Source organism: Alosa alosa, chromosome 3, assembly GCF_017589495.1.
Source record: "Alosa alosa isolate M-15738 ecotype Scorff River chromosome 3, AALO_Geno_1.1, whole genome shotgun sequence".
In the NCBI taxonomy this organism is placed as follows: Eukaryota; Metazoa; Chordata; class Actinopteri; order Clupeiformes; family Clupeidae; genus Alosa; species Alosa alosa.
The window spans coordinates 5,451,842-5,469,461 of NC_063191.1; the positions used below are offsets into that span (position 1 = coordinate 5,451,842).

The 17,620-nt window shown below is 41.6% G+C and overlaps 1 protein-coding gene across 1 annotated transcript; it reads right to left on the reverse strand.

Moving 5' to 3' along the window:
• Positions 1–9,892: 9,892 nt before the first annotated feature.
• Positions 9,893–16,614, reverse strand: LOC125291702 (E3 ubiquitin-protein ligase TRIM35-like). Its single transcript, XM_048238540.1, has 6 exons — positions 15,878–16,614; positions 15,029–15,115; positions 14,421–14,651; positions 13,894–13,916; positions 13,690–13,808; positions 9,893–10,803 (listed from the first exon to the last, which is right to left on the reverse strand). The coding sequence occupies exons 1-6, from the start codon at positions 16,250–16,252 to the stop codon at positions 10,172–10,174; spliced, it is 1,467 nt and encodes a 488-aa protein (XP_048094497.1). The 5' UTR covers positions 16,253–16,614; the 3' UTR covers positions 9,893–10,171.
• Between the last annotated feature and the right edge of the window lie 1,006 nt (positions 16,615–17,620).

Here is a 17,620-nt window from a genome sequence, read left to right on the forward strand (position 1 = left end):
GAAGGACTCTTCTCATCCTAACAATGGATTATTCCTACCGCTGAAATCAAGAAGACGCCTATGTAGTCACAAAGCCAGAACTGAGAGACTCAGGAGAAGTTTTTATCCCCAGGCCATCCGAACTCTGAACTCACACTATACTGCTTTGCACACATTCACTCCTCAGCACTCTCAAACATTTCCCAACTCTGAACTCACGCTATACTGACTTTGCACTCATTCACTCCTCAACACTCATGACCCCCGCCACACACACACACACCTACAAGACTTTTAGCACTTTTACATCCCTCACCCTATGCTACAGACCTTTTATTTATTTTCTTATTTCATCACACGTCAAAACACACACACACACACATATCTGATTTTCTCAAACTTTTGCACATCTCCATAGAACTTTTTATTTATTATTTTTGATTTCTCCTCCATCTACCCATGTCCTTGATTGCCTAGCCTTTCTGAAAGAGCAACACCTAGACTATTATAAGTTATTGTTGTTGTTACTGGTGTGTGGTTCTTGTGTCCCTTGCCAGCCCAGTCCTGTGCCACTATCACTGTTCCAAACGGGAGTGTGGCACGAGCGTGGTCGTGGGACAGTATAGCGTCTGTATAGTAGCCTACAGTAGGAGTTTTTGCTCCAACTGATGATAGGTTTCAGTTCATTTAGTTTTCAGGAATTTTACATTTCTTGTTGGTGTTCTTGGTGTAATAATTTTGATTGCTTTATCTGCCAAGTAATTTGTTAAATACATAGCGAGGTTTGCATGGAAGAGACTGACGTGACGGCATTGCCTTTCATTAAGTCAGTGATCTTTGTAAGTAGGGGAGAACCGGGACAAATGAAACACTTCTTAATTAAACATAATTTACAAAGACATAGTAAAACACTGAAAGTTAATATTTTGTCACTAGCAACCTACATCTGTCCTCTGTCAAATACAGTTGCATCTACAGCTCTGAACGAAACCGTTAAAGAGTTATTTAAGGAGAAGTCGAACGTGCGTTTTGTTTCATTCGTCCCTCCTGGCTGGGACGAATGAAACAGCATGAGGGACGAATGAAACATACAGCTTAAATTATGTAAACTTTCGACAATTTCAATATTTGACAACATATCATGAATGGTACTTCCAGTATGTGTTATTTTAGATAGATTGCTGCTGGGCTAGTTCATGTCCTTGTTCATGTCTGTTAACAACCGTCATGGTGAAGCGCATATCTCACGCTTATGGAAATAGCATGCACTATGCCATTAATATAGCTAGAATAATGCATGTTTCAAATTATATAATGTTTCTATAGTACAAAATGTTATTTAACTCTGTTTTTATGTGGTTAAAGCCACCACACATCCAAATAAGTGTCCTTCATGACCCACAGGCCGTCAGTCTCCATAGGTTAACATGGCAAAACTCGACCCCCTACCTGATAGCCTCAAATATATTTGCATCTTTCTAAAACTGCTTTTCCATATCTCACCTGCATAAAATATAGTATAAACACAGATATGTGTGCATTGACTTAGAATAAATGGGGTTTACTGCCTGGTCGGGACAAATTAAACAGGTGTTTCAATCGTCCCGCCATAGACATTTAGCATTATAGGATGTTTTGCATCCATTACAAACAAACATGCAATGTGAACGTCTTGGATTGGGGAGAGCACTAAATGCTTTACTGAATAAGCATGAAGTCAAACATTTAAATGAAAAACACTCTTTAATAATCAAAAAAATAAACCGCTAATGAAATAAACTTGTGACCATCAAAAATCGTTTATCGCCTGTAACTCTGTGATACCAGGACGTAACAGGAAGGCATTTGGCTGTGCAACGGAGGTTAATATGCTCTATGTTTTGTCCAAATGAGGTCTGTCTATCATCGTTGCACTCGGAGAAAACCGGAATGTTTCATTCGTCCCCCGTTTCAATCGTCCCAGTTGTACCCTAGGACAAATGTCTTTTTTTGGATAACTGAAAAGTGTAGTCAGGTTAATAGGGCATAGATCACTCTGAAAGTAATCCCCAACAAAATAATTCTTTATGTTATTGTTATAGTTTTTGTGTGGACTTGTGGCACCCCCAACCAGCCTTGCAAATGGTTGGCTGTGTATGGGTATGTAAAACTCTTGCTGGCCTCTTGCTGGAGATGGCCTCTTGCTTAGGTTTCTGCTACTTACTTACTGTGTTGTCCAGATTCCAAAAATAATTCAGTGGAAATGCATGGATTCCAGTTGCTGCTACTGGAAGAAACTGGAATCCATGCATTTCCACTGAATTATTTTTGGAATCTGATCCCTTTATCATACCTGTTCATTCTTACTCGTAAGCTCGACTTATCAGTGACTAAATTCAAGATGGCTGCAAACGCTAAACTTCGTTGAAGATACTGTCTGTATAAATCGTCTTGTAAGTAAACTACCAGTGCTTTTTCAAAGTTCTCAATGTCTCGTTTTAAATGTCAGGGCCCTCGGAAGTCTACCAATGAAGTGTGGAGATACACTGAGCCTCGTAAATGGGTGTAAAACAGTGATTTATTTGCATGGCTAGCCCGATGCCGAAGCACCACTATTGAAAAAGCTGTTGGTAGCATCGGCTAACTAGCGCCAGATTTTGGAGTGCAGGGGACAAGCCGAGATGGGCTATGAGACATACGTTCACACTCGGCATCATGTTTCAATACACTTTAGGTCAATATCACTCCGGAATTCTCCTTTAATATCGAGGCGCCATAGTTTGTCGGATTGGCCTGCTGGTATAAAATGAATTGCGCTGTCTGAAAAAGACGCGCTCTCTTCCCATGCAGTCAAAATGAATGGGAGTCTTCAGAACAGGCTTGTCATATAGTGTCACCCTGACATGACAGTGCATAAAGTAGCCTATAATGTGAATGACTTGTTATTTTATCAAGGATTTCTTTGTTTTTGCAAAAAATAAAGTACAATAGCCTTTATTAGTAGGCCAGAAAGCAGCATGTTGAAATTATATGCCAAATTGCGTTTTTTATTACAATGATAAAATTGTAGGCTACTGGCCGATGTGCGTTTTATTTGGAGACTGTTTTGCGAGACAGAGACTGAGTTTGCTGTTACAACATAGCCAATGTAGGACTTTAGCCTTTTATATTTGCTGCATTGGATATTTCTAGAACAGGCAAGAGCTTTCTAGCCTCACGTCAGCAGCGCCACATCACCCATGTACATTAAAACAACCAGCGGATGGCGGGCGGGTGCTGTTTTGAAAATTGGTCAAATGCGGATGGATGATAAGTTTTGCTATGCAGTTAAGGTTGAAATAATAGCCCATCTGCGCATCTCTAGTGTGTGTGCCTCTCGCTCAGAGGGGAGGGGGAGGCTGAGGGGTCGATCAAGCATGAATTCTAAACTCTGTGGTGGATAGGATCTACAATTAGGTGTTAATTAATATTACTAATTACTAACTACCTACTTAATACGCTAACGTTGAAGCAGAGTCCTGCAACGGGTCGGGTATCCGCGGGTACCCGCAGAAAAGTTGCTAAAACGGGTAAATTATGACGTCCCTAAAATATACGGGCAGGTATGCGGGCGGGAAAAGAACTCCTTGCGGGCGGATACGATGAGAACCAAAACAGTAGCCTATAGAAATAAAACATCATTGAAAAATATGTGAAATATTTGTATATCTAAATTACCATTACCACATAAAATATGTGTTTTAGTCAACGATCGACACTTGACCCATCACATCAGTACTGCGACTTTTGAATTATTTGTTTGATGCATCTATGTGTGAAAACATTAAACAATCTAACCGTCTCGTAGTTGGAGCGCAAGAGAGTAGGCTACAATGGAGGAAGTCAAGGTAAAGTTGGCTAGTGGCAGGCTCAGGTTGTTTTTTTCTTGTTCTCTTTGTTTCATTAACAGGTCCATTTTATGTAGAATAATGTTCTGATGCAGCAAAGTTTGGGCTATGTTTCGTTGTTGTAAGGTTTATGCCTGACGCAAAGTTTTGTTAAAAAAAGGTCGTCCTTTACGTGCTTCAATTGTGCGAGAAAAAAAATAAAGCACATTCATTTGAATGATTTTAGCTTGTGTGTGATTTATCGCGGGCACGGGTCGGGTAACGGGCAAATATTAACGGGTCCGGGCGGGTGCAGATTTAATTTTAATATCACCACAGATGACGGGTCGGATCTGGTGCTGAACTTCTAGGGTGCGGGCGGGGGCGGGTCTAAAAAAATGGACCCGTGCAGGACTCTGCGTTGAAGTACTCAAGTACCAAGTGCTATTGCGCCACACATTGTAGTTCTCCTGTTTATTCGCTTGGAAAATCACCATGTTTCATGTTGTGTGACCTTACACATTTTTATCAACTACTCGTGCAACTGTATTTAAGTAGGGAAAACGTGGATGTGTTTGATTACTGCAATGTGAGGCCACTAGTATAGCAACATGCTAACACATTCACGCTGCGAGCCAGAGCGTTTGAGTGCACGTACTCACACGGGAGAGCTATGACTCAACTTGTGAAAGTTAAGGTAAGAACATATATTACTACTGACTTTGGGTGGCGTGTTTCTTTAAAAACATGTCAAGATAGGTTACACAGTGCCGCTGCTGGCCATTTTGGTGCCCTAACTGGTGAAATACAGTATTAACCTAAGTATGTCATCATATGGCCAACTATAAAGATGTAATCTGCCTGTTCTCAGGGATGGGTAGTATTTCTGAAACATGTAATATGTATTTCAAATACAAAATAGTATTTTGTCATTTGTATTTTATTGGGTTGAAGGAAATGGCTCTGTATTTTCTATCAAAATACTTTATTGGTGTGTATTTTTGTATTTTAAAAATACTGCAAAATACTATGTGAAAAACACTAAAAAAAAGTAGATACTACACACAGGTGTAATGAATTATTGGTAATTAGGCAACAATGGTTAATGTTTATCACAATCAGCTAATGTGAGAACAGCTGTGTTCAACGACATTCACAGCTTTTCAGTGATGGCCTTTGCTGAAGCATCAGCTCTGGTCTGAATTATAAGTATAAATACTCTTTGATCCCGTGAGGGAAATTTGGTCTCTGCATTTATCCCAATCCGTGAATTCGTGAAATACACTCAGCACACAGAGAACACACAGTGAGGTGAAGCACACACTAATCACGGCGCAGTGAGCTGCCTACATCAACAGCGGCACATTTGGGGAGCAGTGAGGGGTTAGGTGCCTTGCTCAAGGGCACTTCAGCCGTGCCTACTGGTCGGGGTCCGAACCGGCAACCCTCCGGTTACAAGTCCGAAGCGCTAACCACCAGAACTGCTTATCAATCATGTTTTTTTTGTCATAATGCCATTGTGTGTGTGTGTGTGTGTGTGTGTGTGTGTGTGTGTGTGTGTGTGTGTGTGTGTGTGTGTGTGTGTGTGTGTGTGTTAGAAGACTGATGCAGAGGATTACAATAGTAAACTACAATTACATTGCTTTTCTAATAATATTGCAGTTGTCACTTTTTTCTCTCAACCTATTTTGATGATTAATGTGCTAGAAGAGGGGGATTAGTGTGTGTGTGTGTGTGTGTGTGTGTGTGTGTGTGTTAGAAGACTGATGCAGAGGATTACAATAGTAAACTACAATTACATTGCTTTTCTAATAATATTGCAGTTGTCACTTTTTTCTCTAAACCTATTTTGATGATTAATGTGCTAGAAGAGGGGGATTAGTGTGTGTGTGTGTGTGTGTGTGTGTGTGTGTGTGTGTGTGTCTTCCTCGTCCCATCTCCTTGTCATGGCAAATTACTAAGCGCTTTCAGATATAACCTCCGGAGTACATGCGAAGGTTTGTCAAACGGAGGTCCTACCCTTCGGATGATTCAGATATGATGCTAACCTGCGGACCTTATACTGACCTTATACGGACCTATGTGTGAACGCACATTACAGAATCTCCGTGTGGTTGTCGAGTGAGGGGTGGGGGCTTGTAGAGTTCACAAGATGCGAGATATGACGCAGAATATATGCGGCCGCTGCCTGTCACAGCTGCTGTTGTATGTTGAGTGTATGCATTATGTAGGCTAAAGAACAAAAATCTATTGTGCATAGGCTAATATTTGAAGTAGTCGCGTAAGTGCGCACTTGATCTACAGTATTTGTATGTGTGCTTTGAATAAACACATTTATCTGTTTTCAACAGTTATGTAGCAGAATTACTTGGCTATGGAACCCCAAATCTGGTTTGCGTTGGAGAGAGAGAGCATGCACAAACTTTATGGTAGCCTACCAGCCAATTCAGTAGGCTAACTCAAGACTTCAAGGCCATCATATACAACGTTTTTAAGCAACAAACAAAATACTAACATAACAGTGAAGTGGTTTGCTTTTGCATGGTTTATTTTTTCCAAAAGCATCCTCTCCTCATGTGTCTATTGTATTTACATTTTGTATTTATCTGTGTGCAGTTGCGACCTAAGTTGGAAACTTTTCATTCTGGTTTTGTTGCTAAGCACACTCTAAACACATAGGTTTGGTTTTGAATTTCTATGAAAAGATAATCTGCTATATCATCCCTCTATCGGCAGACCATAACATTACAACTAGGATTTAATTTCAGATGTGGGTAAAAATCTGTGAAACCAAGATTTCAATGATACGTGAAAATTGACCTGCAAGCTGCGCTGAGTGCATTGGCAGGCCGCAAGCTGTTCATGTCTGCACTAGATGAAGGTAGTTAAGAGGCATTCCACTGTTAGGAGGCATTCAGTGCACGAGTCTGCAGCCTGTGAATGTACTGTGAGTGGTGAGGTGGTTTTATACAGTATGTGGTCTTAAGATGCATCCTCTTCCATGAGCATCAATATCAGTAGGCTATCACATGGTTCACTATCTTATCTTTATCGGTCTAAAGGGTGCAGTAGATTATTAGCTACCCTACAGTCCATTCTTTTGTAGTGAAGTGAAAAGAGGAAAAACTCCTTTTAAAATGTTACCTAATAGAGAATAGGCCTACAAAGTGAACTGCTTTGTTATATCCTTCCTGAGCCATTCATATTGCTAATGCATATAAATTGTGTCTACCATTAGGATTTACTTTATGAATTGCAGGTGCATGACATTGGATAGAGTCAAAGTCCTTAATAAACTCTCTGACACAGTAGCCTACAGTATGCATGGGTGATAGTAGTGGAGGTGATTAAGGAATGCCGGGTGTTGCCCCGATGTGTGTGGAGGCGGTGGGGGGAAATGATCCCCGTTATAGCCTACAATACCCACTACAGTAAACTAGATTACATCAACTTGCAACTACTTGCCACTTTTTGAGTTGTGCTCTGAGTTGGACAATGAGTTGTGCTCTGAGTTGGACAATGAGTTGTGCTCTGAGTTGGACAATGAGTTGTGCTCTGAGTTGGACAATGAGTTGTGCTCTGAGTTGTGAGTTGTGCTCTGAGTTGAGTTGTGCTCTGAGTTGAGTTGTGCTCTGAGTTGTGCTCTGAGTTGAGTTGTGCTCTGAGTTGAGTTGTGCTCTGAGTTGTGCTCTGAGTTGAGTTGTGCTCTGAGTTGAGTTGTGCTCTGAGTTGTGCTCTGAGTTGAGTTGTGCTCTGAGTTGTGCTCTGAGTTGAGTTGTGCTCTGAGTTGTGCTCTGAGTTGATTGATTGCATCCTTTTCATTTTTCTTTTCTCTCACTTCCTGATCAATAAGAGATTGGGAGCAGATATGAGACTTACCTAATGGCTCCCTTTCAGATCTGATCTCCACTGAACAAAAACGAGGAAATGTCTTCCTCTTGTTAACTCCTGTGTCTTCAGAAAAATGAATGGCCGACCTTAATGTTTACTCCGTTATCCAGTTAGATTGACTCCTCTGCAAATAATAATAGGGCTACATATGAGCTTCTTAATCTAATGTTAGGCAGGGCAGCCTTTTGAGCAAAGTAGTTCCTGGGTATTGTTCGGGCGTGTTCCCAATGGGGGCAGCCGTGTCCTACTGGTTAGCGCTTCGGACTTGTAACCGGAGGGTTGCCGGTTCGAACCCCGACCAGTAGGCACGGCTGAAGTGCCCTTGAGCAAGGCACCTAACCCCTCACTGCTCCCCGACCAGTAGGCACGGCTGAAGTGCCCTTGAGCAAGGCACCTAACCCCTCACTGCTCCCCAAATGTGCCGCTGTTGATGCAGGCAGCTCACTGCGCCGGGATTAGTGTGTGCTTCACCTCACTGTGTGTTCACTGTGTGCTGAGTGTATTTCACGAATTCACGGATTGGGATAAATGCAGAGACCAAATTTCCCTCACGGGATCAAAAGAGTATATATACTTATACTTACTTATAGATATACATTGATATTGGGCAACATTGTTTTTTTCTCTCTTTCTTTCTCTTTTTCTGGAGAAAAAAATAGAGATATGCACCGAGGGGTCAAAAGTTTGGGGTCACTGATCTGGTAGACAGATTACCAGCTGAGTTGCAGTGTTTTCTTATCAGGGCAGCAGTTTTCAATATGTTCTTACATAATTGCAAAAGAGATCTCCTATGATTTCTCAGTTAGCCTTTTAAAATGATATCAGATTAGCAAACAGAATGTGTTTAGCTACTAGTAATTACTAGTAAAATACTATACATTATTAACTAAATACACTCTATATGAATTTAAAAATATATGAAATAGAAACATATCACATAAGCCATCATTTTCAGTGTGTGTTTGTAAGCAGAATCTCAAGCAGAATCTAGGATGGCCACTGGTGTGAATGATCCCACTGCAGTATATTCAATATTACTGATGAAGTCAAGGTGGTGGGGACCCACAAATCAAATACATTTTTAAAAAGTATCAACCCCTACATGAATAACCTAAGTGGGGGAATTCCCCCCATTTTGAAAAATGAATTTTAAGCCCTGCCCTTATTGTGTGTTACATGTGCGGTTGAGACTACCCCTGTGTTGCCCTATGTTGTTGTTGTCTGAGTATTCCTTGATGTCTGCTCCAATAAATGCCCATCCTGGTCAAAGGTAATCACTGTCTGCGGGTGTGATCGCTACATTGTATTGAGCTTTACCATGTTAAAAGACATTAGTGGAGACCTTCAGGTAAGATTACTGGTCTTTGTCACAGAAACATTGTCATGTATTTCCCTCCAGCTGCCATGAATCAACATTCAGGTCGGACTAGTTTAATGTCTCTTCATGCCCTCCACTTTATTTACCCTTGTTTCTTACCTTGTAACATCCACATTGTTCTGCCGAACTTATGCTAACCGTTTCGCTAGCTTGTAAACAAATTCATGTGCTTTATTGTTACCTTTTTCCACAGTTTGAAATAGCATAATGCACAATTTCTCCAGCAGAGGGGAGAATATAGCTAATCCTGCCAAGTTGCCCTTTAAATTTCATATCTCATATACTGTATCTGCTCCTCCATTTACAGTATGTGTTCCTGATTCAGAATATGATTTAGAATATATTTCTCAAGGTTATGACCTTTCATCTTGCAATATTTGCAGACTTCATATGAAGCTGTGAGACATTACTGTAAATAACAACAGGACAAGTAATTCAGTATTTACAATGTATAATGTAATTTTAACAGCATGGACCAGTTATTACAACAATAGACTGATGGCAAGATGTGACATCAGCTCTAACTGTGCTGTCCTAATGGCAGGGCCAGGTTAAGGTCATCTGGGGCCTGGGGCAGAGGCCTCCCCGAAAACAACAAGTAGCCTAGCCTACAACTTCTGTAGTGTGCGTGTGTATTCTCCTCTTGCTCAAACAAAAGTGTGTGTGTGCATATATATTTCTGCATTAAGTTGATTTTGATGACGTGTTTACAAACTTTACTTTACAGAAAATTGTAAATAGCCTACTGTCATGCCGTTAATGGGATACTGTGCAGAGTTGTGAAGTTATGGTAGGCCAATTTGGTGGGAATACACACACACACAGGGGAAATTCTCTCTCGTTGTTGAATGGCCTGATGGTACGCACAGTGTGTACGGCCGTACACTTGCAGGCGCGCTTTACTGAGAACGCCGGGCTGCTGCCCTCTCTCCGCTTTCATATTTCCTAATCGTCTCATGCAAAGCCATTGTCGTCTGTGATAGCATGCATTGATATGGGCAACGACGCGTGACGATAAGACAACGCGGGCTTCACTACTGGTGGGGAAATGCATCAAAAATATCAAAATATGATCATATTATTTTTTTCCTTTTTTAAACGTCCCGCACCGGGGCCCCCTAGTGGCTGGGGCCCTGGGGCAGCAGCCCATTTGCCAATGCCCAAACGTGGCCCTGCTGCCTACTGACACTGAAGCCTTCACTGCTAAGACTCTCAGAGGTGAGAGTACACAGCCAATAGCAAAGTATGGAAACACTCTCTCAGTGAAAGTGTGTTTGAAAGTGTGTAGGTGTGTGTTATTATCAGGGTCAGAGAATGACAGCTCTCCTCTGTCCCAGTCCAGCTGCACTCTGATCTTCTGGAGTTTCTGCTTCACTGGGAGGAGAGTGGTGGGCTGAGGTGGAGACTCTGCTCCATATTTACCATCATCTAAACAAACATACCAGCGTCCAGTCATGGAATTAAAATCTCCCTTCCTCTGGAGAGACTCTGTCATCACACCCACAAACCACCAGGTGTTCTCCCCAACCTCCACATCCCAGCTGTGAGTTCCTGAGTTAAAGCCCTCAGAGCCCAGGACGTTGGCGTAATCATCAAATCTCTCCAAGTTATCAGGAAGCTGCTGCTCGTCATCAGCCCCACTTACACTGGTCAGATCCTCAGACAGGAGCAGTGTGTCAGCCGCAGTGTTGGGATCCAGAGTCACAGGTGCTGCAGAGAGAAAGAACACACATGAGCTGAACACTAGCCCAGTTTACAGTACATGGACAGTTATTTTGTCATGCCGATAAAACTATTACTATTGAAAAATGCATGCCGTCTGTTTACATATGTTCTCTTCTGATCAGACGCTCTCAAGCGCTTTAGAATCTTTGATCAGAATAGCCGTTGTTGCCTGCTTTTCTTTGAGAAGATACAGCAGGCAATCCAAATGACCGTATACATGGCTGTTCAAACGCAATAGGAATGGAATATACCACCTCTTTCATTCCTATTGTAGCGATCTCACCCTCAGACAAGATTCACCTTTGGCCAGAACAGCCATTTATTGGAACAAGAAGACTCGAACACAATCAGATAACTACATAGGGCAACACAGGGGTAGTCTCAGCCGCACATGCAACACACAACAAGGGTTTACCACACACATCTACACGAGGATAAACACATGAGGTACAACTAAAGAGACTAACACGCTAACAAATACACAACATGGTACACGCAACTACAACTATTATAATCGACATTACACCTTATAGCATTCACTCGCACTCCATTCTGGGAGACACTCATTCAACGTTAGACATGTACATCCACCGACGCTACATAAGCCCCTCCCGAGCCATTGTCGTCCCCGGCAATGACAGCTCAGCTCACCGCTCGCGGCTGCGTCGGTGTCAGTCCCAGTGCTTAGTCCAAGTGACTGGAAAGCCTCCGGCTGCACGATAACCCCTCCCGACTGGAAGGGCTCTCTCGGCTGCCTCGGTCACGCCAGTTCTCCCCGAACAAGCACCAGAACCGCCAGACGTGGGTCATTGGTGTCGCTTGGGCCCTCGGTTTCCCACGCCGTGCAGCTGCGCTTACCTCAAACAGCAGCAAACAGTCCCACTGCAAGCCCGAACCCCTCGGATACGCGCTGGAACCCTGGACGTTCGGTAGCCCCTTCTGGCTACTGTGACAGCTCGTGGCGTTGCCACCTGTCCACAGTGTGCCGATCTCCAGGCGGTCAGCAGTCCACGCCGAGGTCCCTCCTCGCTGCCCTCTTGTAGAACTTTTGTCGGCTGTCTCGAGCACAGCAATGCTCCACTGTGGCGGGAAATGGAGACCCCGACCCTCCCAGCAGGATCGGGACACACAGGAACTTCACACGCAAAATGTGAAAAACATTGCGCAGACTTGTGTCGAACGTGCGCACTTAAAACTTCATATACATAGGGCAACACAGGGGTAGTCTCAGCCGCACATGTAACACACAACAAGGGTTTACCACACACATCTACACGAGGATAAACACATGAGGTACAACTAAAGAGACTAACACGCTAACAAATACACAACATGCTAAACGTAACTACAACTATTATAATCGACATTACACCTTATAGCATTCACTCGCACTGCATTCTGGGAGACACTCATTCAACGCTAAACATGTACATCCACCGACGCTACACTATCAAAATTCTGATCAGATCAGGCATTGTTATTCAAAATATGATCATTTTTATTTTGACTGAGCCGTCATTCCATTTCTAATCGTAATAAAAGGGGCCATGTAAACATGGCTACTGAGTGATTATTAATAGAAGTGCTGTGTAAACATGGCTAGTGATGTGTGATAATGATGGTCATTATTAATAGAAGTGCTGTGTAAACATGGCTACTGAGTGATGTGTGATAATGATGGTCATTATTAATAGAAGTGCTGTGTAAACATGGACACTGAGTGGTGTGTGATAATAATGGTCATTATTAATATAAGTGCTGTGTAAACATGACTAGTGATGTTTGATAATGATGGTCATTATTAATAGAAGTGCTGTGTAAACATGGCTACTGAGTGATGTGTGATAATGATGGTCATTATTAATAGAAGTGCTGTGTAAACATGGACACTGAGTGATGTGTGATAATAATGGTCATTATTAATATAAGTGCTGTGTAAACATGGCTAGTGATGTGTGATAATGATGGTCATTATTAATAGAAGTGCTGTGTAAACATGGCTACTGAGTGATGTGTGATAATGATGGTCATTATTAATAGAAGTGCTGTGTAAACATGGCTAGTGATGTGTGATAATGATGGTCATTATTAATAGAAGTGCTGTGTAAACATGGCTAGTGATGTGTGATAATGATGGTCATTATTAATAGAAGTGCTATGTTAACATGGCTACTGAGTGATGTGTGATGATGATGGTCATTATTACTGTAATAGCAGTGCTGTGTAGCACACACTACAATGGTGCTACCAAGTATACTGGCAGAAGAAGTACTGACACAAAGGGATCACAGTTATGTTACCAAGTATACTGGCAGGAGAAGTACTGACAAAAAGGGATCACAGTTGTGCTACCAAATATACTGGCAGGAGAAGTACTGACAAAAAGGGATCACAGTTGTGCTACCAAGTACAGTATACTGACAGGAGAGGTACTGACAAAAAGGGATCACAGTTATGTTACCAAGTATACTGGCAGGAGAAGTACTGACAAAAAAGGGATCACAGTTCTGTATTTGGCAGGGGAATAATGTAATGATCTGGTATGATCATCACTGAACATTTTGATGTGTTTTGTACCCATTTCTCTTTCTAGCTCTATGCACAGTAATTACCCTTAATGGCATCCACTCTTTTTCTTGGATACCCTTACATCCTATTTATCGGCATTTCAATTTTGCCTCCTATTTGTGTGTGTGAGTGAGTGTGTGTGTGTGTGTGTGTGTTTGTCTGTGCGAGTGTGTGTTATGTGCATGAGTAAAATTCATATTTGTGTGTATGTGATTGTGCGAGTATGTGAGAATGTTCTGAATCATGTGATGATGTTTTGAGGTTATGGCAGACAGTGAGAGAAAGAGAGAACAATATATTCACTGTATTGAATAATCTCCTGCATCTTCTCCCAGACTCTGAACTTCAGGTTGCCCAGGTGCTTGGCCACATTGATCAGAGCTCCTGAAACCCTCTCTGGATCCTGCAGTGTGCACTGGGCTCTGGAATAACATTCAGGAGTCAGTGCTGCTGTGGGTTTGGGTTCAGAACCACAGAGAAGAGAGAGAGACAGGAGGCAACACTCACCTCTTCACTGTGCTCTTATAATTCTGTGAAATTAGAACAGGATGAAGTTATTGTTATGCTAATTGTCTCACAAATCATAAACATACTCAATCATACTTAACTTTTACTGGGAACAGATAAACATTGCACGTCACTTTTTGGGAAATTAGCTTATTTGCTGGCTACCCCAGAGCTAGATAAGATGGCATACCCTTCTCTGTGCATGCAATAACCCTGTCTGAGCCCATCAGCCTAGCTTAGCATAACTCACTGGGAGTTGAATAGACCAGTTAGCCCATAGCTAGCCTAGGGGAGTTAGGTGTAGCTATAGGGGAGTTATAGGCTAAGTGGTCTTACCCGCTTCCAGTGAGTTATGCAGGCTAACAGGTAACTTCAAAACAGTATAAAAGGCTATAACAGCAAGAACGTTTTTGTCATTCAAAGTAGCAATCAAATTGATATAGACAGACAGACAGACAGACAGACAGACAGACACACACATACACACGCACACACACACACACACACACACCACTGATAGTTCTGACCTGTAGGTAGGTGATGTCATCAGCTCCCATCTCCTCCTCTATGGCTCTGATTGTGTCTGAAAGAGATGAGATCTCTCTGCTCATCTTCTCAATCTTCTCCTTCATCATCTGACTCTTCTGCTCCTCTTCCTCCCTCAGTGCAGCTATCCTGGCTGCCTCTTCATCTCGTAGAAACTGGTGAAGCTTCTCAAACTCCTCATGGACCTGCTTCTCGGTGTTCTGGGACTGAGTCTGGATGAAATTAAATTGTGTCACGCTTTAAATAGCTTTGTTGACGGATGGAAAATGGATAAAATACTGAAAAATATGCAGGACAGTAAAAGAAATAATGATCTTAAAATCCCATGAAATATTCCAAAAACTACAATAGATGTTGGTTAATGTTGAAATAATGTTAACTAGAATAATGCATATCCATGATTAATTTATTATCACAAACAAACCATTAACTTTGACATTAGTTTGATAAATGATTAATTTGTTGTGGATTGAAAATGCAAAGTACTATACAATGAAGGCTACTTGTAAAATGAGCTTAGCAATGACACTGTATTTTACACAATTGCCTTATTTTAATGATGCTCAGCAACGCAGTAACTGGCACTCACCTTAATATACTCAGCTGAATCATGACAGGTGTCTTTAGCCTTCTCAAAAGCCTTCAGCTTCTCCTGTAGTTTGATCATGAGTTCCTCCTGAAATTAATTGACACTTTATTGTTACGCTAATCAGGCTACTGCAGCCTGTAGGCCCCAGATCGCGACTGTGCGTACCACCAGGCTACTCAACAACGAGAGAAAATTTTCCTTGTGTGTGTGTGTAATGTGTATCACACCAAATTGGCCCACCATACCTTCCCAACTATGCACAGTATCCCATTAGCTGCATGCCATCAGGATATTTCCATTCACATTTTCTATTATGTAAAGTTAGTGAACAGGTTATCAAAATTAACGCACACACAATTTCTTTGAGCAGGAGACAGAATGCAGGCACGCAACTAGGCTACTTGTTTTCCTTTACTCTGCTATCTATATATGGTTATCAGCACACAATGTTGAGCTAATTCACTAACTCAATAGGCTACTCATCATGGATATCACAAGTTTAAACAACAAAAACAGAAAGGATGGAGGCAGCAAAGCCAGAGGAGTTATTTCAGATGGGAAAGAACAATGTAGGCAATTGGTGTGCTTGTCAGAACGTTAGACTGCATTACAGCTGTTTAAAGCCAGATGTAATGGTACGCTAGAACAAAACTAAAGATAGAGTCAACATATAGAATATTCACAATTCGCTATTCCATGTGTGTGTGTGTGTGTATGTGTGTGTGGGTCGGTGTGGGAGAGAAAGAGAGAGAGAGTATTTGCAAGTTTGCACTGACTTTGTTTCATAAACAAACATCAAAGAGTATTAAATGAGTCTAAAGGTGTATGCTGAGTGTGCTGAGCACCTACCTTTACATGAATTGCTGCTTCAGCAACTGGACGGAAGCTGTGATCTTTGTGTAATAGTGAGTCTCGACACATCAGGCACACAAGCTGCTGATCATCGTGGCAGAAGAGCTCCAGCTTTCTTTTGTGCAGACTGCACGGCACCTGTTGCCACTCCTGTAGGAAAGTCTCACACAGGTTCATCAACGCCAGATTTAAGGGAAGCCAGTCCTCTGGTGATCTGTGCCCGCAGACTGGACACTCCCTGGATCCTTTGCCCTCCCAGAACTGCTGCAGACATACTTTACAGACGCTGTGACTACATGACATAAGAACGGGATCCTTGAAGATTTCTCCACACCGTGGACAGGAAAGATCCTTTTGTAGTTTTGCCGCCATTCTCTTTTTCACACACACAAAATATAAATGTTCACAAAATGAGGATTTCTTCTTGTTTGAAAACCACCTCAAAACACAAGTATCAGCCTACTACACTTGTGCTTTTGAAGTTGGCTGGAAAACTTTACTTTCACTTTCAGGAGTGTACAAAATCAAGTCCAGTCTAAAACATCTATAAGGATGTCATCCTCTCCGATATGTTATTAAAAAGAAAACACAACTACCGTCTGACATTTCTTTTCCAAAATGTGTCAAGTAGCAGAGAACCTGTAATGTTGATCAGAGCAGCCGTCAGTTTCATTTCCTCATTCAGGAAGGGAGCCGGTCATGGGGAGGGATCTAGTGGAGCTGCAAGCTGATTGGTCAGTCTCACTAAAATCCTGCAGAAAACATTCCTTTTCTTGTTTTGAAGTCCAGAGATCAATGTACCCGAATGAGAATGCTCTTTACAGCCATACACAAGCTTGGCTTTCATCTACTATTCACATAAATGTTGTTAAGAACACATTCTGCATAACTGTATGTGTCTTTTGGGTTCTGTTTAAAAAAATATCAGCCACACGCCGCCATACAGACACACAGTTCAACTTACCATACACACACTGAACAATTTACATTTAAAGTGTTTATCTCATAGACAGTAGTCAGGTGAAAGCCTGAATAAATTAAATGAGTAATTTATCTCAAGAATGATTAATAAAACCAAACTATTTTCCTGATTAGTCTTAACACTGTAGTTTGTATGCATAGTATCTAGTGGAGGACAGGACAGCAACCTGCCACTCAACTTCACTTCCTGATCTGTTGTCAGGCAGAGGGTGGGGCTAAAGAAGGATTCTGCCTGGTTAGCTGTAATTGGCAAAATAGTTCCCCTTATCACCGTGGCCACAGACACCGTTGTACTTGTTGTCAAAGTTCCAGTTGTGGGTGTTAACCGTACATGACAGAGATAAATAGACAGCCCCAGAGCACTAGATTATACACAAACTCTCTCATGAAAATATATGTGTTAGTGTCCTTTATCCCTGAAGGATAATATGAACTATATTAAAATAATATGAACAGAAAAAAAAGCAACATATATGCCTTAAGTTGGCCAAACAGATGTTTTAATGTGTTGGCTTATGTTATTTATTCTCTATTTATTTTTATGTAGGCCTACTCTCTCCCATACAGGCTTTAGGTGTTTAGATAGAATAAATCAATAATCTTGATAATTCTTAATTAAATAATTCTTGATTTCGCTTACAAATTGACGGTTTTATGCGTTCACTAAACAAAGATTGTGGAAGTTAAACATCACTTTTCCATCAAAAAGCTTATAAAAGGCATAACTTGTTAGATTTAAGACCTAGGTTCGCCAGGTCT

What these genes read in the sequence shown, in the direction of transcription:
- LOC125291702 (XM_048238540.1), bottom strand. Translation starts at nt 16,252, where the DNA reads ATGGCGGCAAAACTACAAAAGGATCTTTCCTGTCCACGGTGTGGAGAA. An exon ending in ATTCAGCTGAGTATATTAAG is followed by an intron (nt 14,652 to 15,028) that starts GTGAGTGCCAGT and finishes AATTTCATCCAG; the next exon opens with ACTCAGTCCCAGAACACCGA. An exon ending in GCAGGAGATTATTCAATACA is followed by an intron (nt 10,804 to 13,689) that starts GTGAATATATTG and finishes TTCTCTCTGCAG; the next exon opens with CACCTGTGACTCTGGATCCC.